This window comes from Brassica oleracea, chromosome C7 (assembly GCF_000695525.1).
Source record: "Brassica oleracea var. oleracea cultivar TO1000 chromosome C7, BOL, whole genome shotgun sequence".
Classification (NCBI taxonomy): domain Eukaryota; kingdom Viridiplantae; phylum Streptophyta; class Magnoliopsida; order Brassicales; family Brassicaceae; genus Brassica; species Brassica oleracea.
The window spans coordinates 43,586,652-43,607,981 of NC_027754.1; the positions used below are offsets into that span (position 1 = coordinate 43,586,652).

The window sequence follows — 21,330 nt, forward strand, 5'->3', positions numbered from 1 at the left end:
CTTATAATAAACTCTCTCCCTTATACTAGTGTTATTTGCTTCCTACGGGTATCAAATTCTACTCTTATTTAAATTTCTCGATACTATAAATTATAAGTTATTTCTTAACAATAGAAACATAAACGTCCAAACGAAAATGCCCCAAGGTATCTAGTCCAAATTGAATATATCAAACCTTAAGTAGCGTCAGACTCTTTAGTCTTTACTAGAAAAAAATAATAATAACTTCAAATCCTTAACCTCCATGAATACTAATCTGCCGGCACCAATATCCAAATAATTTTTGCTTTTATTTTAAAATTGTAATACGAACAAATTCTCATCTTTTTTTTTTGGAACAACAAACAAAATCTCTTTCTCAATAGAACTCCCCACGTCCGGTGGTTGGTAGCTGACTGCTGCTCGCCACCGTCCCGCGCAACGCTCGTTGTTATTAATAATTGTAATGTGGATATATATCATTCGAGATTTTTAAAATAATCGTAAAATTCAGCATATTAAAAAGTCAGGTGGAGGGAGTCATTAGAAAACTAAGTTGTGGCCTAATTCCGAAGCTAAATTTATTTCTGTAGGGTTAAGAGAATGAAAATCTAAAAGTAAATCTTGTATACATAACAAGGCAAACTTTGTGTGGATTATTAGGAAAGAACCACGGTGTTTGTTCCGTAGGACCCGTTAAAGGATTCGTTTAACTCCAATAATCTCTCAGGACCGAAAGTGCAGACTATTATTTATTACGTTACGGTTGGTCACATGGGCCTTGGCGAAGGTCCAACAAATGTAGCTTTTGTAACCAAATCCTAACGACACCTACAAACCTAAAAGCATACCAAATCGACGGCGACAGGGTAAGATCTGCGGTCTGAAAGACTACTCTCTCTCTCTATCTTCTACGTTTGTTCGATGGCACCGAAGCAGACGGACAAGATCGAGAACCCTCCAGTTGCATCTTCCAGCGAAGAGGAAGAAGAAGAGTCTGGTTCATCTGTAGAAGAATCCAACTCTTCCGATGACGAAGCCGGCGATGTCCAGTCCAAACTCACTCAGAAGAAACCTGTTGCCCCTCCTCCTGCTGCCAAGAAGCCTGAATCCGACTCCGAAGAAGAATCAGAATCCGACTCAGACTCCGAGCCTGCGACCAAAACCAAGCCTCTCAACGCTGTCGTGACCAAACCGATCCCAGCGACTCTACCTGAGAGCTCTAAGCGTTCTCTGAAGCAAGCGGATAACGAGCCTAAGAAGAAGGCGAAGACATCAACCACTGAGCAAGCCAAGAAGAAGCCCTCAACATCAGCAGCAGATGAAGAGGTTAAGAAGATTTCAGGAGAAGAAGCCAAGAAGATGTTTCAGAGGCTGTTCAGCGAGACTGACGAAATCGCCATGCTTCAAGGCTTTCTTGACTTTACTTCCACTAAAGGAGACCCTTCCGAGAACATGGACGCATTCTGCGATTACGTCAAGACGCTGATAGATTTCAACGCTTCCAAAGCTCAGATCGTTACGAAGCTCCAGAGGTGTAAGAAGAAGTTTGTGAATATAGTGAAGAACTCGCTTAAGAGAGGGAAGACTGAGGATCAGATCACGTATGCCAAAGATCTTGAGCAGAAAACGTTCGAGCTGTCGAGAAAGATTTGGGGGAGTGATGGTGTGCTTCCTGCTAAACCGAGGAAGAAGTCGAAAGAGGTTGAGTTGCTTTCAACGCCCAAGAAAGAAGTGGAGGTGGAAACACAGAAGAAGGTGAGTGTTGTGGACAATCATCATCTCTCGGAGAGTAGAGAGATGGCGTTGTTCTTCAAGGCGGAGAATGCGAGTGTTTTGGGTTTGGATGAGTCTAGTGTAAGTGCGGTTTGGGATATGGTTGAGGATGGGGAGAAGAAGAGGGAGATGGAGGAGAAGCTGAAGAAGCTAAAGGCTAAGCAGATGGAGCTGTGTTTGCAGAGAACTTCACTCGTGGACTACACTGCAAAGATGATATTCAAAAACAATGCATCTTCCTCCTCTTCATGATGAGTTACATTGATGGTTTGTTCTTTTACTTTTTTTTTTTAAATGTGCATTTTAGCTTTGTTGAGCTAATAATCACTATCGTAAGTCTTCTTAGTCAGTATTCTCTATATGTCTCTTTATGTTGGATGCTTTGTTTTTGGGTATAAGACCCTTATAAATGATTTCTTATTTCTATTGTTGTTATTAAATGCTTTGTTTCTTCTATCAGTGAAGAAAGTTACTCGTGGGGCAAAACTCATCATCGTCACATAAGGTTTTGAAGTTTGTACAAAGATAGCTGCAATGAGATAACTGCAAAATAATGTATGAACTCTGAAGCTGTTCATGATCAATGTATGAAACTCTAAAGGCTTGTATGACAACAAATGCCTTCGTTCTATGCTTCACTTGGATCAAAGTCTTCAAAACCAATCCCATAACATAATAGCACACAATTAAACAGATCAAATCATCTGAGAAAATAATTTTTAATTTGCTCTTTTTTTTTATGTGATTGTCGAATATAATCTGAATTTATAATCAATAATCCCACACACACAAACAAAAACCCCTTCCCAAAAGAAACGAAAAATAAAAATTAAGATATCTCGCCGGGGAAGCAAAAGTGGAATCTGTCAAGCGTCGTCTCTGCTCTTGGGCTTGCGATATAGCTCCTCAATTTCCTTCGCCTTTGAAACGGCGCAACGACCAAGGGTTTTGATGTTAGGAACGTTGTAGTTCTGAGCGATGTAGATCCCGCACACTGTTCCCGTCAGGAATGTGAAGCTGCTCCTTATTATTCCCATCTTCTTCTTTTTCTCCTCTGAGGAGGACTACGGCGTGATCGGGAAAGGGTTTTTGAATTGGCGATGAGATTGATCGGAGATTGGCGTGGCGAGGAAGGTCTTGAGAATTTTCTGGAAGATAATGAATCGATTGAGGATTAATAAATGGGCCTGTAAAGTTCTTGGCCCAAACATAGTTTAAACTTACATGGGCTCGTTTTGGTTAATATTCGCAAACTGTAAAAAAATCAGATTAATTGGGTCAAATTCAAATCTGTTCAGGTGTCAAATCAAATTTATATGATTGCTTTAGAAAATAAAATAAAATAAATTAATCTTCGCTTAGCAATTAACCTACGTTAGCATATAATTACACAATAATAATCAATATAATAAGCCATTTTCAAGGCTCCTCAGCGCGCCACGTCAGCATTTTGTGGACCCCACCTTTAAAATAAGTGAAAAAATGTCAGGCCCATGGGTCGAATCCGGGTTATTAACATATAAACACCAACATTTATACCACTAGACTAAAGGATACTTTGTACATTCATGGCCGAAACTAATATATATTTATGAAGGTCGGTTTAATTATGTCCCACAAATAAATAAAATGATTTACAAATCACGTTCTCTATTATTTGATGATTGATTTGTGGGCTTATTTTTTAAACTCGCTAGCCCATCTATTACATCAGCTTATACATTTGATTAAAGCTTAAGCCTATCTTAATAAACCATAAAACTGGCCCTAAAAAGCCTGCAAGTCGTCAGCTCTTCGTCTTCGACTGAGACCTATGGTTTTCTCAATCCTGAGCCTCTCCTCCAATACACAGACGCTTCTGTCTAAACTTTTCCAATCAAATCCATGGAACTCTTAGTCTCCCTCTATCTCTTCATCTCCCCCTCTTTACGCACACCATAAAAAACACTAGCATCTCATAACTGATACGAACGGCTTCGCTATATATAGGTCATGCTAGATCCAGGAGTCCAACCTCTCATATCTACCAGCACTGTTTTTTTTTAATTGTTGAGCATGTCTGTCTCTGATGCTATTGCCATCCTCCCCACCACCTTCAACGCTCTCCGCCTTTGTCGGTTTTCTCAAGTTTGTTGTTGGTCGTCTCCTCAGCTACTGGGATCTCCGTAACATCAATAAAAATGGTGAATTTATGGGAATCACCCTCCTTTTGCTAGAAGAAAAGGTACTGTCATCTTCACTCTAACATGAATGATTTCTTCCTTCCATATTTCATAAAAACTAAAACTATTGGTCTACGTATTTAACTCTTCTTACCGACAATCTTTATGGACGGTAGCGATCGTAGATGATAGATTTGAAGTTGGAAGATGGACAGAGGTTCGATCATCTCCAGGCTCTTGCAAACACAAACTTAGAACCCCCGATATAGTTTTATATATCACAGTCAAATTTCTCCAACGCCGTACATTCATATTAGCTACTGATTCTTAATTCCATTTGTTAACTTTCAAATGTTGTTGGCCAAAAACGTTTTATGCTAGGCACTGACCTCAAAAACGCCTCAACAACGACTCAGCTTATGGTATGTTTTGATCTCATTGACCCAAGCCCGCTTTCACATAGTTCTCATGTTTTTATCCATTTGCTCCTGCTTTAAGAAAACTTATTTAATCTCATACACCAGTACGGTGGTCGTGTACTTGCTTTGTGTGACTGACGATGATGCGGCCCCTTTAGGGGTCTTATGAACTCAGATGATATAACCCAGTTTGTCATGGTGGTCACCACGGTCAGTCCAAAAAATATTTAGGGATAGTCATCTATTTTTTCTCAAGAAACATGTTGATGCTAAACAATTTCTGCTGAATATAGTACTTTCATGCATATATCTAACATAATAACATCATCTAATAACACACACGTACAAATGTGTTTCAGACTGCCAGCAGCAACAAAACTCCAGACGTGGATTCCCAATCTATACTACCAGCATCAACTGTTAGCTACACGGTTCATGTGCCTAGGAGAGCCGAAGAAGTTGATGAAGCAATGCCAAGCTATGAAAACGAAGAAAAGAGGCACGTGAGTGATTGTTTCAAGTCCATCAAACCGTCATCCCCACTTAGCTTATGTGTCAATGAAATAACCATTTTCGTATGTTTTTTCCTACTTTCAACTTTGGTTGTCTTTAATTATCTGCAAACTATCTCCCACCAGGAGAAGAGTTACTTGGTTTTTAAATAAAGGGGAACGTTGATGGGTCTTTGCATTTCGAGAAAATAAGCATGTCTTTTGCTTCATGCATAGAACATGTTCAGATAGTTACATAGCATCGACGTTAAACAATGCAACAAAGAAACCAACTAAAATCCAATAGTCACCAAAACAAAACAAAAACCCCCGAAAAAGTGACACAAGCACACCATCATATGTTCCTCGGTGGTAATTGGGATGCAGACAACTAAATACAAAAAATATATATGTATCAACTGGTCTTCGTTCACAAAGCGTCCTACACGTAATCAATAACAAACAACTGCCTCCCTACTAATTCCACCACCTTCGACCTTCTGCTTTGCCAAATAACTGCACGCACCAACACAAGTATAAGAACAACATAACTAACAACAATAACACTAAGTAAAACTGAACAACAACAGCATACACAAATAACCCCACGGTTACGCGGGGCTCGGCCTCTAGTGTTGAGAATGAGAAAACAATATATAAGTAGAGCTTTTGGTTTCACCAAAACCGTATATAGATATGATTAAATCCTTTTCTTATTTAATGTTGAGTTCTAATAACTTCAAATGTTGAAAAGTGAAAATTAACACAAAAAGGTCAGTGTTGACCGTATCGCTTTTTTTTTCAGTTTCGTACACTTTTGTAATAATAATACTTTTCTTTCTGTAAGAGAGATTGATTTTGTTCTTGTAAGAAGAAGAAGAAGAGAGATGCAGAGAGGCCTTTGCTAAAGAGAATATCCAATCGACAGCTTCTCGGATTCAGGTTTTTGTGCTGATTCGATCCATTTTGTTGAACTATGATCTATCTCTTGCTTGCTTTCTCCATTGAATCTCCCCAGCTCCTTTCCTTCAACTTTTTCAGTTTCTTCGATTTTTTTATATATTTAGATTTGATGTTTCCTAATGGGTTTCAATCTGGGATCATGTCTTTTTCGTTGCGGTGACTTCTCTTCTCTAGAGCTTATGCATCTAATTTTCTGTACTTCAATTATAAAAGTATCCATTTTTATTGGTTTTCAGCTCAATTTTCTGCAAAAAATTTCTTGTCTTTCTGATGCAAATGGTCAATTCAGTTTTTTTTTTTTTTTTTTTTTTAAATCGTATATTTTCTTTCATCTTCTGCCGTGTGATCGATACATAGTTGATTTTTTTTGGGTGTGATTATGGTGTTCATTGTTTTTTTGCTCTCACTTGGCTTTGTGTTTGTTTTGTCTTGTCCAAGTCTTATATACTGATGTGGGATCATGCTGTTGCTGTAGATGGCATTATGGTAATATGATTAAGTTGAGATTCTGGTGGGGACTAAGCCAATCTGTTATAGTTCCTAATGGGGATACGGTACTTGCAAGTCTCGGTGGCATCAACTGCTCTGAGCTTTGTGGGGCTTCAAGTCTGGACAGAGCTGTCTCTGGATGGGCTTAGAGAAGATGGGCTAATAGCCAAGAACATTTCTTTGGGAGACGAGTCTGAACATGCGCTTGAGCTGCTTCTGGGTTCTTACTTTACAATCGCCCTGCTGACTAATTTTGTGCTCAATGTGTACATTCTTCTGCTACTTTCTCTCAAGGTAAGAGTAACATTTTTTTTAGCACTTCTTATTCAATATAAAGCAATAGTTTCCTGATATTTAACTTTCGTTAACTTAGGCTCCCTCCAAATCGTTGAAATTTGACTTTGGAACTTTCTTAGATTCATTATGAAACTTCTCTATAGTTTTACGCTGAGCATTGTTTGCCTCCTCATCTACAACTTATATGTCTCATTATTTGTTACTTTTGTTCCTAATGGTTTTGCTTGCTGCTTTTGTTCCTCACCACTGATTTTTTTTCTTCTGTTGGAAAGAATTCAATATACAGTTCTTAGTTTGGTTTCAAGTGTAAATATTTAATTAGTTTACACCTGCTAGTAAAGTTCTCAGCAGAGGAAGGATGTATTCTTGATCTGTAAGACTCAAAAAATCTCGTTTCTGGCTAATTGAATATCTCGCATTAGAGATACGGGGGTTTCATGTTGTTCGTTACTATAGTAATGTCAACAGGCTTACGAATTGTTAAATTGATTCTGGTAATGTCTTTTGTTATTTTACGTGGTTATAAGATAATGCCTTTTAAGCGTCTTTTTGTAGACTTTATTTTTTGGAGATTTATACGGCGCTGAAGCTAAAAAGTTGGTGGGGAGACTTGCCAATTACATCATTTACAAGGTAGCTGTTCTTCCTCTAACCTACGTTCTGTATTTTGTATGAGATTGTTGCTGTTTTTCAAAAATCTTATCAGCTGCAGGAAAAATATATTAAAATATATTTAGAGAGGTCTAAATATATGCATATAGACCTGTATGTATTCTAGGGGTCAATAGATCGAGGCCCTGTTCGTTTGCTCACCCAGATGGATCATCTGGGTGAAGATGCAAATCGACGTTCGTTTTGTGCATTATAATGAAGCTGAATTTTAAAAAAACTCATCTCAAATTCTCACCCAGCTGAATTTTAAAAAACTCATCTCAAATTCTCACCCAAATGAAGGTGAGTCTTGATGGCTCAAATTCTCACCCAGCTGAATTTTAAAAAACTCATCTCAAATTCTCACCCAGCTGAATTTTAAAAAACTCATCTCAAATTCTCACCCAGCTGAATTTTAAAAAACTCATCTCAAATTCTCACCCAGCTGAATTTTAAAAAACTCATCTCAAATTCTCACCCAGCTGAATTTTAAAAAACTCATCTCAAATTCTCACCCAGCTGAATTTTAAAAAACTCATCTCAAATTCTCACCCAGCTGAATTTTAAAAAACTCATCTCAAATTCTCACCCAGCTGAATTTTAAAAAACTCATCTCAAATTCTCACCCAGCTGAATTTTAAAAAACTCATCTCAAATTCTCACCCAAATGAAGGTGAGTCTTGATGGTGCATCTGGATGCATATGCATCTAGTTCAGTCCAAAATGATAAATGACAAAAATGACCTTTTAAAATCAAAATATTATTTTCAAACTCTAAATTCTATTTTTTTGCATATACATTTTTCTGCTATAACCAAAAAATGCATTTTCTTGCAAAAACTGAAAAACACACTTTCCCGCCAAAACCGCAAGATGTGTTTTTCCGCAAAAAAACGTAAAACACACATTTCCATAAAAACACATTTTTCGGCCAAACCAGTAAAACAACACTTTTCGACCAAAACCGAAAAATAGCATTTTCCCGTCAAAAAAAAAAAAAAACGAAATTTCCCGCTAAAACCCAAAAATTTTCCGCCAAACTCCAAAAAGCATTTTCCGGCCAAAACTTGAAAAATGCATTTTCTCGCCAAAACCGGAAACACACAATTTTCCTGCCAAAACCGGAAAACAGAATTTTCCCGTCAAAACCGGAAAAACGCATTTCCCGCCAAAACTGGAAGACACAATTTTTCTGCCAAAACGGGAAAACGGAATTTTCCCGCCAAAACCGGAAAAACGCATTTTCTCGCCAAAACCGGAAAATCGCATTTTCCCGCCAAAAACGGAAAACAGAATTTTCCCGCCAAAACCGAAAAACGGCATTTTCCCGCCAAAACCGGAAAAACGCATTTTTCCGCCAAAACCGGAAAAACGCATTTTCCCGCCAAAACTGGAAAACACATTTTCTCGCCAAAATCGGAAAAACGCATTTTCCCGCCAAAATCGGAAAAATGTATTTTCCCACCCAAAACCGGAAAAATTTATTTTCTCGTCGAAACCGAAAAAATGTTTTTCCCGCCAAAATCGCGTAAATGTTTTTCCCGCCAAAATCGCGAAAAAAACTTTTCCCGCCAAAATCGTGAAAAAAAAAACTTTTCCCGTCAAAAATATTTTTCCCGCCAAAACCGCAAAACACACATTTATCGTCCAAACCGCAAAACGTATTTTTCCGCCAAACCCATAAAACGTATTTTTCCGCCAAAACAACAAAAATGCACTTTTTCGCCAAAAACACATTTTCCCTCAAAAACCGTAAAATTTTTTTCCGCCAAAACCGTAAAATTGCTATTTTTCCACCGAAACGTAAAAAGTTATATTTTAATCATTTTATTAACAAGTCCACCTGGATGTAGATGGAAGTTAAAAAATGAAAAGCAAACGAACATAGTTGCATTCAGATGATTCATCTGGATGCATGGACAAAATGAAGAAACGAACAACACCCAGATGGAGCATCTGGATAAGACATCTAGATGGACCATCTGGATGCATCTTCCAGATGTACAAACGAACAGGGCTTGAATCCTCTTTTAATCCTCATTTCTTTGTAGGGTATATTTCTGCCGCTGGTGATTCCCGCAACAATATTTCAGGGTGTACTGTGGACAGTTTGGCTAACTGTTCTATGCACTTTAAAGGTATGGTAGGCTGTTTGTTGAAAACATTGGCGTATATTGATTTACCATAACCAAAATTCTGAATTATTATTCTCCTAATGCGAATCTTGTAATGTCATTTAATAGATGTTTCAAGCTTTGGCTAGAGACCGGCTTGAACGATTGAATGCATCTCCTTCTTCTACACCGTGGACTTACTTTCGTGTGTATTCAGTGCTCTTCTTCGTTCTCTCTGTTGATATGTTGTGGTATGTTGTCAAATCTTGTGGTGTATATTGTCAAAATATATTTATGTCTGAATGATAATGTCAAGTAATACATTTTTTCCTCCTATTTTTGCAGGATAAAGCTTTCCCTTATGACATACAATACAACTGGCTCTTCTGTGTATCTGTTGTTACTTTTTGAGCCATGCAGTATAGCTTTTGAGACCTTGCAGGTACTCAAGTACTAGTAGTTGTCTTCTTCATCCTACATGCTGTCTTTCTTTTGTAGCCATGGTCAAACAAAATGTACAGCTGATCTGATTGTTTTGCAGGCGCTGTTAATTCATGGGTTTCAACTGCTTGATATGTGGATCAACCACTTGGCAGCGAGCAACTCGGACTGCCAAAGATCTAAGTTAGTCGATTCCATGACAGCAGGTCCTTTTCTTTTCTAGTGTTATACCATATTTTTATGTTAACCTGGGAATGCATTTCCATGGACATCTCAAGGTAAACTCTTAATCTTTTTTTGGATAGGTTCACTGTTGGAATGGAAGGGCCTCCTCAACCGAAACCTTGGTTTCTTTCTGGACATGGCTACTTTGGTAATGGCACTAGGTCATTATTTGCATATCTGGTGGCTGCATGGCCTTTCCTTTCATCTAGCGGATGCAGTTTTGTTTCTCAACATACGTGTAAGTAACAGTGTCGCCCTCACTGTTAGGCACAACATTCAAATTGTTGCATCTTTATACCTGTTTTTTTTTTTTATGGTTTGGCAGGCATTGCTCAGTGCAATTTTGAAACGAATGAAAGGATACATTAAACTGAGAATAGCTTTGGGCTCTCTCCATGCAGCCCTTCCTGATGCAACTTCTGAAGAGTTACGGGCATATGATGATGAATGTGCTATATGCCGGGTATGCTTCTGCTCACTGTAGAGTTATTTTCCATACCGTTTCAATACCTCTAACTCTTGGATACATTATCAGGAACCTATGGCTAAAGCTAAAAGGCTTCACTGCAACCACCTTTTCCATCTTGGATGCCTGCGATCCTGGTGCGCTTAACTAGATACATACAGCCTCAAGTGTTTATGACTGAAACTACTGATCATGATGATGATGTTTTGATGCTGGCAGGTTGGATCAAGGTTTAAATGAGGTTTATTCTTGTCCTACATGTCGTAAACCTCTTTTTGTCGGTAGAACTGAAACTGAGGTGAACACTCGAACAGTGGAAGTCTCAACTGATGAGCAGTTAGCCCGTCAGCTTGAAAGACAAGACAATCCTGGGCATCCACTAGCCACTGGATTGTTTCCTCATGAGATGCCAAACTCCATTGAAAGTGATCCTTCAAGGTTCAGTTAATAATTTGTTTATAACTTAATTTAAAACAATATTCAAACTAAATCTTGGATTTGTTGGATTGTACGATTTGTCACCCTTTTGTTTCACAAAATAGGAACTTAGGATTGGATCCAAGCTGGCTACAGACATGGTCAGGTCAGGGTGTTGATGTAGCTGGTCCCTCTACGGCATCTAGGTCTGTTGGACTGGGGAGGGTTCAGATGATGATGAGGCATCTTGCTTCTGTTGGGGAAAATTACGCTCAAACTGCTCTTGAGGATGCTGCTTGGAGTTTATGGCCAATGAACCCTTCACAAGCATCCACTTCTTCTACAACCTTGCGTCCTCTAGGTGCTGGTGGAAGGACAGGTGGTCTGCTTTTAAGTACTGTATCAAGTGGAGCAAATGAAAGCTTGGCAAGTATACTAGCTATGGCGGAGACAGTGAGGGAAGTCATGCCACATATGCCAGATGAAATTATTTTCCAGGTAACTTTTAAGTGCATATTGGGTGCTCTCTATGATTGATCCTTAAGTGATGGGTGTTGTACCAAATTGTTAAAGTTCTAAGATTCTAGTGACTTGATACTAGAACATGTTGCGTTTCAATTTTTTTTTTTTTGCAGGACTTGCAGAGAACAAACTCTGTTGCTATTACAGTGAACAATCTTCTCCAGATGTGATGATAGTTTGACCACTTGCTGCACTTCCATTTCAACCTTATAGATTTACTTTACGTTTACGTTTACACAACACTCAACATTCCAAGCTTCACCCGCTGTAAATAGGAGGCGTTGTGCATATAGAGAAGAAGAGTCTCTAGTGTATGGCTTCTGTTCATTGCTCTCTTGCAGAAAATAAAGTTTGGATATATACACAAGGTGTTATGTTGCTATGGCTCGGAGCCATTGGCTCCTGTATAAGAATATGTAATTTACGATAAAATGAAGTTAATTAAAGAGTACTGTTGTTATTGATCCAATAGCCTGTTATGTAGTATATCATCAAAAATGTGTGAACTCAATCTATTTGTCAAAAAAAAAAAACATAAAAATATCCTCCTATTCCCTCCCTGAAGGCTAGCTTTGATAACCTTAATCTGCATGTTTTGACTTTTGAGGTTACTTGGTTGTTGGTTCCGGAAATTTTTGCTAGCTGTACTGACACATGTTCCTCTAGTTGCGTGTTAAGAAACCCCAGCTTTGAGCAACCAAGGTGCATGGGGGCTTTGTCTCAAGCTCGAAGATGGGCTCTCTAAAGCCACTAGAGTAAAAGACGACATCCATGTCAACCCCTACATCATCTTTGAGGCTAGCATGAGTACGCCTGGGCATACAAACCGGAAAACCAAACCCGAAATCAACAAATGTTCACAGATAACATAGTTTTATATCTTTGGAATCGAAGAAACCAAAACCGAACCGAGAACTGAATAGATGTCAAAATATATATAACAATATTAATTATATTTAGTTTTACAATTACCAATTTTTTTAAAAATACTCTTTATAAACCAATTACAAGAGGAAAATTATTCAAATATTTAAATGATCTAGATTACCTAAATAATCTGAATAATTTTTAATATTTAAATTTATCCAAATGACCCTATATTCTCCAAAATTGTTAGAAAATTTGAAATGAAATTTTAATCGGATATTATCCCGTTTTTAATGGTGTTATCTGAACAGAACCGAAAACCAAAATAGCTGAACCGAATTTCATAAATAATTAAATAGTTCATATATTTCTAGAAAAAAAAATCGGGAAAATCGAACCGTTACATAAACGAACGCCCAGGCCTAGACATGACAATGAAGATAAGTAAATAGATGCATTTGAAAATGTTAAGGTATCATTGATCATGATAGGAACTTAAACTTTCTCTCAATAGAAGGAAATGATATCGCAATGATCAAATCTTAATTGGTCAGTAGTAGTGCAGTTAGAGAAAAAACTTCTACTCTTCAAAAAAAAAAATCATCTATTCGATAGGCTTTGTAAATTAAGTTATATCCTTTCTAAACCTTAATTGATTATTTAAATTGCTTTAAGTTGTTTAATTTATATATTTAAATGATAAAAGAATAAATAAACTATGTGCAAATCCCAGCAAATATACACCTACGTATAAATCATGCATCGGAGATCAATTCGAATATCATTTCCCGTACAAAAATGATAAGTTGATCTGTCTGGCTTAATAATTATACAGAAGATCTGGTTCACGTCCATATTACATGCCCATCATATGCTTCATATCACATCACGTGCCACCTTGCTTAAACACCGGAATAAAGTTTGTATTCATCTTTCTAATTTTATTTTGACACCAAAAGAAAAGCTTCCTGATTGTTGATTTAGTATTAGTTAGAGACTCTAGGGTTTGCAAATTATTATGATGGTCATGTGATCTTGAAACAGCCATGTTTTGCAAGGTATGATAGCTTTTTATTATTAAGTTATAATTATCTAAAAAGCCCTTTTTTCAAAACAAAAAAGTTATAATTATCTACACTACAACATAATGACGAGAAGTTTTAAAAGAAACTAGAGAGAAATGAGACTAGCATACATATGCGGTTATAAGAGCAATTTTATCGGGGGTTTCTTACTCCTATGTACATATGTATATGTATGTATATATTATATAAGCGTATGTAATTGTGGGGTTATAAGCTTTACGGAAAATCCAATCGAAAGTTTCTTTAATTGACCACTTAAATAAGAAATTTTCGGTTGGGTTTCCCGTAAAGCTTAGAAGCCCACAATTATATACGCCTATATAATATATACATACATATACATGTATTTTAAAAATCTAGGAGTAAGAAACCCCCAATAAGGTTGCTCTAAGACCATCATTATCCCAGAAACTCCATTTGGGGTTTCTTAATTTTTTTTTTTTTTTACTTTTTCGAATTTAGAAAAAAAAAAATTAAAGACGAACCAATCGCGGACCGCCACGTTTCAGTGGGGTCCGCGAACAGTGTAAGAAACCCTTAAGGATCGACTACTATTTGGTAGTTTTGGTAACCGGTTTTTTAAAAAAAATTGGGTCCTACGCGGGACCCACACGCTAAGAACCTCTATAGTATCTTTGGATAAAGATGCTCTAAGGTCATTCGTATTAAGAGCTTTTTTAAAAAAAAAATTCACCAAAAATAATAATATTTTATTAGGAGTTTCTTTCAAAACTTTGAGAGATTCATGCGAAAGTTTTTCATTTTAGAGACTATGACATGACTTTCAAAATTTTGGAAATTCGTATTAAAATATTGTTATATTTGGTAAGAGATTTTGTTTGATAGACTTCTAGTTAATACAGATGCCCTAAATGATGGAGAAACTGAACAAACAGAATCAGATGTCACATGAGTCGAATAATCAACTAAAACAAGAACTAAGCTTATTAAATTTCAAAAAAGAAAGAACTAAGCTTACCGTTCAAATTAAAACTAATAGCTATGCCGTTTTTCAAAATAAAAAGATTTATTATTTATGATTGGTTAGAATATATTTGTTATATTATAGTGCGAATCATTTCCTCAATAATTTAATACCAATCATAATCCAATGATTCCAATCTGTGTTGTGTATATAATATACAACATACTGCATAGTTTCACAACTCGCCAAAAAGTTAGCATCTGATTCTCTCAAACCCGAAAGAAGAACAAAACACTTAACTAACAAACATGTTACGTTTCGTGATACTCTCTCTAACTCTTGTTTCTCTCATCAACTCATCAAACATCCCTAAAACAGCAGCAACTCCACCCTCCAGATACCAAAACTACAAAACGTTCGTAAAAACCGCATGCAACTCAACAACATATCCTACAATGTGCTACAACTCATTGTCCTCCTACTCCTCCACCATCAAAGCTGACCCAATCAAACTCTGCACAACGTCCCTCAACGTCAACCTCAAATACGCCAAAAACGCCACGTTAGTCGTCTCAAACCTTCTCAAAAAGGCTAAATCCACCTCCAGCCCTGAGGTCCCGGTCCTCAAGGACTGCGTGGAGGAGATGAAGGACACTGTCGACGAGCTCAAGCAGGCAATGGCCGAGTTGAAGAATCTCAACGGCGGAGGAATCTCAAAGGAGGAGCATCTAAAGAACATGAAGACGTGGGTGAGCGCGGCGTTGACCGACGATACTACGTGTACGGACGAGTTCGAGGAAGAGGAAGTGAATGAGGAGACGAAGAAGAAGGTGGAGAAGGCTGTTTCTGAACTTTCAAAGACTACAAGCAATACTTTGGCCCTTATAACCAATTATCTACGTTTCTAAATTAAGCGTTATATTCAACTTCATCTCTTTGCATGTGCATGTGTACGCTTTCGTTTCCTTTCTATATATGTCATATATATTGGACATCGAATAAATTCTAAATTTTTGCTTTGCATGTATAACTTTTTAGAATTACTTGACATGTATTTTTCTTTCTACAATGTGCATTTGAAGTACCAAAACTTTTCAAGAAGATTATTATTTTGCTTTGAAAAAAAGGATTAAAATTTTATGTGTTTTACATGGCAGTCTCAAACGTACTGTTATATGGCAGTGTCAAAATATATATTTAAATTTTTGTGTAACATCCCATTTCTTGTATATAGTGGTGCATTTGTTACTTTATTCGTGTGTTAACATGGCATTGTGTGTTCACATGGCAGGTCTCAAACGTACTTCATTCCTAGCTACTGTTAAATTCGTTATGACACTCATAAAATAATAACAAACGGTGGACTTTTTATGCAATGTCTTCTGAGTGAAAAAAACGCAAGAAAGAGGCATCTTGTTGGGAAAATTATCCAATATCGATGAGATGAAGATGGTATTAGACAACTAGAAAATTTAAGAAGAAGACTCTTAATATTTAGGAAAGGGTTTACTACAAAGATTTTGTTTTTGGAAACTCTCTCTTACAAATATTTTCTCTCTTTGTTTTTCTTGATTCTTGGATGATTACAAATGGTGCTAAGCACCCCTATTTATACTAGTAAGTGGAGACTACAAGTTAGTTCTACACACTTCATCTTCTACACACTTCCTTTTCTACACACTTCTTCATCCTTCTCCATTTTTCTCTAGATATTTCTTCTTCTTTATTGGGATTGGTTGTACTAAGATACTGAACAATGCAGAGGACATGTGTTTTTTGCTTGTCTTGTCAAACCTTATGGACTGTTTCCTCTTTTCTCTTAGTTTCCTACTATTTTCATCTCTTACTTTCCTACTTTTAACTCTCGTTTGAACAATGTGATGATGCTTTTCTTTACTCGATCTCTTCTGATGAATGCACTTGTGAAACTTTGAGTTATTCGTACTTGGGAATGTTTGCATTGCAAGTCAGCAGTCAATTGTTGAATCAATTGGTTTTGATAATCAGGTGTTTTTAACTAATAGGATTGAGTATTAAGAACATTGATTGGATTCTGGCAAGTGTAAATGTTTTGTTTTCAGGTTATTGGGAATTGCTTGGAAAAGATATTTTGCATCTTATTGTTCTTCTCTAAAGATTATATCATGTTTCCAACTGTTGCACACAACTAATGTAATCTGAGAAGCCTTAAACTTGCAATGTGCTATCTTATAAACAGACTATAGATCTGGTTGTGAAACTCACATTGCTTGAGGATCTCGAAGTTACATACGGCTCATTGGCAGCAGTGAGTCTAAGAAAGTTGTAGGCAAATGTCTTGTCCAAAGCTGAAGACATTGAAGCTAAATCGTGGTGCTTACTAGTTTGCATGTGAAATCTTTAGAGAAATTTAGCTATTCCTAGTTTCAATAAACTTTTCTGTGCCTTTGTGTTGTGAGTCTTTTTTGCGTTTGCAAGTTTTCTTTCTACAATAACTAAACTCAAAGAAACTAGTTTATGTGTGATTGTTTCATCTTTCTTCGACCAAGTCTTTTGATGTCGGACTAATTTACACTGCGCGTGTGTGCATTAGCAATATGATGATATCTTGATCATTATTATTATTTTTTTATCAAAGATATCTTGATTTAAAAGTTAGCATTCCGCCAAGCCCAAATGTTATGTTGCCCTAACTTGTAGAAATGTAATACCAATATACCATGAATATATGGTCTTTTTTGAGTGATAAGAAAAGTATTTGAAATTTGAAACTGCTGCTTCACTCCCTTTATTTAATGGACTCGAGGCAGTTTGACCAATCAGAGAAAATGGTCGGTCTCATCCTCTTAGCCGTTGGCATCTTCCTTGGAACCATATTAGTCATTAAGTGATGGTGATGTCTACGAAAAGTCTTGAGACTTGAAACTTGCTTCACTCCCTTTATTTAAATACATGGACTTGAGACTGTTTGATCATCAGACAAATATGGCTTCTTCCTCTAGCTTGGCGCCACCGTCTTTGACTCCGGTGATGAAGGACGGAGAGTGTAGAAACTGGGCGGAGCTTCCGTCTGACTTAACGTCATGGATCCTGAGCAAGCTCAGCGCGGTTGATATTTTGCAAAATGCTCAGAAAGTGTGTACAAAATGGCATCGCGTATGTAAAGACCCTGCCATGTGGCGCAAGATTGACATGCGTAACTCTGGAGACTTGCGGTACAACCTCGTGATGATGTGTGTTGGGAAAATTATCCAATATCGATGAGATGAAGATGGTATTAGACAACTAGAAAATTTAAGAAGAAGACTCTTAATATTTAGGAAAGGGTTTACTACAAAGATTTTGTTTTTGGAAACTCTCTCTTACAAATATTTTCTCTCTTTGTTTTTCTTGATTCTTGGATGATTACAAATGGTGCTAAGCACCCCTATTTATACTAGTAAGTGGAGACTACAAGTTAGTTCTACACACTTCATCTTCTACACACTTCCTTTTCTACACACTTCTTCATCCTTCTCCATTTTTCTCTAGATATTTCTTCTTCTTCTTGGGCTTCTTGGGTCTTGGGCTAATGAGGGAAAAACCCATCTGAATATTAAAAAAACAACTATAATTCATGCTCCTGTTCTGAATAGGTGTTTTCCCAACTTTGTATAAGCGCAGAGGATACATTCTAATGGCAGAGATGAGGCTGTTGGGAAAATTATCCAATATCGATGAGATGAAGATGGTATTAGACAACTAGAAAATTTAAGAAGAAGACTCTTAATATTTAGGAAAGGGTTTACTACAAAGATTTTGTTTTTGGAAACTCTCTCTTACAAATATTTTCTCTCTTTGTTTTTCTTGATTCTTGGATGATTACAAATGGTGCTAAGCACCCCTATTTATACTAGTAAGTGGAGACTACAAGTTAGTTCTACACACTTCATCTTCTACACACTTCATCTTCTACACACTTCATCTTCTACACACTTCATCTTCTACACACTTCATCTTCTACACACTTCATCTTCTACACACTTCATCTTCTACACACTTCATCTTCTACACACTTCATCTTCTACACACTTCATCTTCTACACACTTCATCTTCTACACACTTCATCTTCTACACACTTCATCTTCTACACACTTCATCTTCTACACACTTCATCTTCTACACACTTCATCTTCTACACACTTCATCTTCTACACACTTCATCTTCTACACACTTCATCTTCTACACACTTCATCTTCTACACACTTCATCTTCTACACACTTCCTTTTCTACACACTTCTTCATCCTTCTCCATTTTTCTCTAGATATTTCTTCTTCTTCTTGGGCTTCTTGGGTCTTGGGCTAATGAGGGAAAAACCCAACACATCTATAAGACTATAAATACTGGACTAGAAAAGTCGATTGATATTTAGAAATTTCATATAATATAGTACCGAGGCTTGACTATATATACACTACAAGAAAATATTTATATTGTGACAAATATTTTAGTCACAATAAACATAGTTCCGTAACAATATAACCATTGTGACAGAATTGTTACCATTTATGAATAGTCGCAATAATGTCGTCACAAATTTATGCGGTAACAAAAGACGTCTTAGTTTGTAACAAATAATTCTAGTAACTAGTTTGACAGTAAAAGTGACAAAAATAAAAGTAACAAAACCGTCATAATTATTGACTAAAAATCTGGTGTTAAAGACGTTGGCTTTGGTGACGACTAAAATGTCTCCATTTTGTAATTAATTGCAACAGAACTTAGTTACTAATTTTCCTCAATAGTGACTACAGCGTTGTCATCAATTCGTTACACTTACATACTAAAAAAAGTCTTGAATCCGTCACTCAAATTATCAGTATTATTACAATTTCCCAATTCGGTCATTTTGGTTTCCCTATTACTAAAACTTTGTCACATTTAAATAGCTACTAATTTGACGTAAATAAACTGTTAATATTTTGTATTAAATATGTTAGCTCCGTATTAGTATTATTTATACAATTTTCATTAGAACTACACAATTAGGAAATTATTATTAAAAGAAAAACATACACAAAAACTTACATAGATATGTCAAGATTATTATAATACTACATTATACATCGAACAAGAGTCTGTTAAACAATATCAGAAAGAATAAACTAAACGAAGAAGAAAATTCCAGAAGCAGAGGAAAGCAAATGAATAGATTCATCAAATCTTGTAGTGTTATTTCCGCACCGGCCTTATAAACAGAATCTCGATCTTATAAACCGGCCATCTTGGGAGGTTTGTGATCTTGTCGAGTGATATTATATGGGTTGACTCTCGTTTCTCTTCTTGATAAAGTCCAAGAGAAAAAGGTCTTCCAAAATCGATAGGCTGGGAATTTGATCCTCTCTCATAAAGGCGCACACTCGTGATTAGAAGATGCATCTACAAGTGCCAAAAAAAAATTGAGATTCAATACAACAAGCAGTTTAAATAACTGATTGAAAATATACACCTTCTACAGAAGATTAACCATACGTAATGCAAACTGCAATTAGTGATTGTGAAAATTTAGAAACCAAAAAAGAGACGGCTTCAATTTTGTACAAGAACAGTTCTTAGGTTTGTAGGTAAACTTGTGAATGAGGGAGAGAGTAAGTTGTTAACTTGTTTATTTATATATTGTATTCGGTTAAATCTTTGGATACTAATGAGTAATAACGATTGGTGCCTATTATGGTAACAACCCGGATTTTAATGCTTTTTTACCGGGATTTATCGCACCACTTTGATTCTCTAATTAATTTCTTATACTCCTTTCTAAAATTAAATCGCACCACTTTGATTCTCTAATTAATTTCTTATACTCCTTTCTAAAATTAAATCGCACCACTTTGATTCTCTAATTAATTTCTTATACTCCTTTCTAAAATTAAATCGCACCACTTTGATTCTCTAATTAATTTCTTATACTCCTTTCTAAAATTAAATCGCACCACTTTGATTCTCTAATTAATTTCTTATACTCCTTTCTAAAATTAAATCGCACCACTTTGATTCTCTAATTAATTTCTTATACTCCTTTCTAAAATTAAATCGCACCACTTTGATTCTCTAATTAATTTCTTATACTCCTTTCTAAAATTAAATCTTTGGGTACTAATGAACCAATGACCGATAATCTTTGGATACCAATGACCGAAGAGTAATGACGGTTGGTGCTGAGAAAGGGCTAAAATTTCCAGTAAGAATTATTTTTGTAATTCCCATACAAACATAATCCTTCTTTAGAGCATCTCCAAAAAGACACTCTATTATGAAGTTTTCAAAACTCTATATTTGAAGTTTCAATGTGTTTTATTTGAAGTTTCAATGTGTTTTTCCGCAAAAGCAAAACTTCAAAATTAACTTCAAAACTATTTGTATTTTATACCATGGTCCTTATATTTGTCATAATTAATTTAAATTCATAAAACTTTTGTAGATAACTAAGCACATATATAAAAATATTACAACAATATTAATTAATAAAATGTTATATTAAAATAGAAATTTTAAATAGAAATAACATAATTAATATTAAACTTCAAGAAAAATATCATATTATTCAATAAAATTATTTTTGTAATATATATATGATCAACTAATGCATTTCGAAGTAAAAAATATTTTTCTTTATTTTTAATTTGTAGATTACAAACTAAAAAATTGTTGAGATCGAATGATCTTAGACTTGTAAATATATTAGATCTGAACAAGAAAGTAAAAGAGAATTTTTTTTTGCTAAAAGACTTAACTTCTATCGATGATATTAATACTCGTGAATACATTCAATCTGAATAAGAAAAAATTGTACGAAAAAGACATCAAAACAATAACAACTATCTTCAGTTACACAAAATTTGTTTACAATATTTTGAGATTTGGAGGTTCCAGATCAAATGTATCTGACTATTAGTGTTGTTGTAATATTTAAATTGCTGTAATAGTTATGTCTTCCTGTAAATTTTTAAAAGCTTTTTGTTGTCAAGTTTATTTTGTATTGGTATTGTCTAAATCTAATTTTAAAATATTTTTAATCTTAT

At 35.8% G+C, this 21,330-nt stretch overlaps 4 protein-coding genes and 1 long non-coding RNA gene across 5 annotated transcripts; 3 read left to right on the plus strand and 2 right to left on the minus strand.

Moving 5' to 3' along the window:
* Positions 1–798: 798 nt before the first annotated feature.
* On the plus strand, positions 799–2,209 carry LOC106306913 (mediator-associated protein 1-like). The gene has a single exon (XM_013743702.1). The coding sequence runs from the start codon at positions 904–906 to the stop codon at positions 2,005–2,007; it is 1,104 nt and encodes a 367-aa protein (XP_013599156.1). The 5' UTR covers positions 799–903; the 3' UTR covers positions 2,008–2,209.
* Positions 2,210–2,455: 246 nt separating this feature from the next.
* LOC106306914 lies at positions 2,456–2,918 on the minus strand. The gene has a single exon (XM_013743703.1). It carries the CDS (start codon positions 2,790–2,792, stop codon positions 2,622–2,624), a length of 171 nt encoding a protein of 56 aa, XP_013599157.1. The 5' UTR covers positions 2,793–2,918; the 3' UTR covers positions 2,456–2,621.
* A 2,667-nt stretch (positions 2,919–5,585) lies between these two features.
* LOC106301316 (E3 ubiquitin protein ligase RIN2-like) lies at positions 5,586–11,923 on the plus strand. The gene is made up of 13 exons (XM_013737681.1): positions 5,586–5,769; positions 6,266–6,573; positions 7,132–7,209; positions 9,279–9,365; positions 9,471–9,592; positions 9,687–9,783; positions 9,883–9,988; positions 10,088–10,245; positions 10,333–10,470; positions 10,543–10,610; positions 10,693–10,911; positions 11,016–11,388; positions 11,526–11,923. The coding sequence occupies exons 2-13, from the start codon at positions 6,334–6,336 to the stop codon at positions 11,580–11,582; spliced, it is 1,743 nt and encodes a 580-aa protein (XP_013593135.1). The 5' UTR covers positions 5,586–5,769; positions 6,266–6,333; the 3' UTR covers positions 11,583–11,923.
* A 2,634-nt stretch (positions 11,924–14,557) lies between these two features.
* LOC106305360 (21 kDa protein-like) lies at positions 14,558–15,237 on the plus strand. Its single transcript, XM_013741739.1, has one exon. It carries the CDS (start codon positions 14,598–14,600, stop codon positions 15,195–15,197), a length of 600 nt encoding a protein of 199 aa, XP_013597193.1. The 5' UTR covers positions 14,558–14,597; the 3' UTR covers positions 15,198–15,237.
* A 4,105-nt stretch (positions 15,238–19,342) lies between these two features.
* On the minus strand, positions 19,343–19,941 carry LOC106305115. Its single transcript, XR_001262915.1, has 2 exons — positions 19,784–19,941; positions 19,343–19,690 (listed from the first exon to the last, which is right to left on the minus strand). It is a non-coding gene; the product is annotated as an uncharacterized LOC106305115 (long non-coding RNA).
* Positions 19,942–21,330: the final 1,389 nt, after the last annotated feature.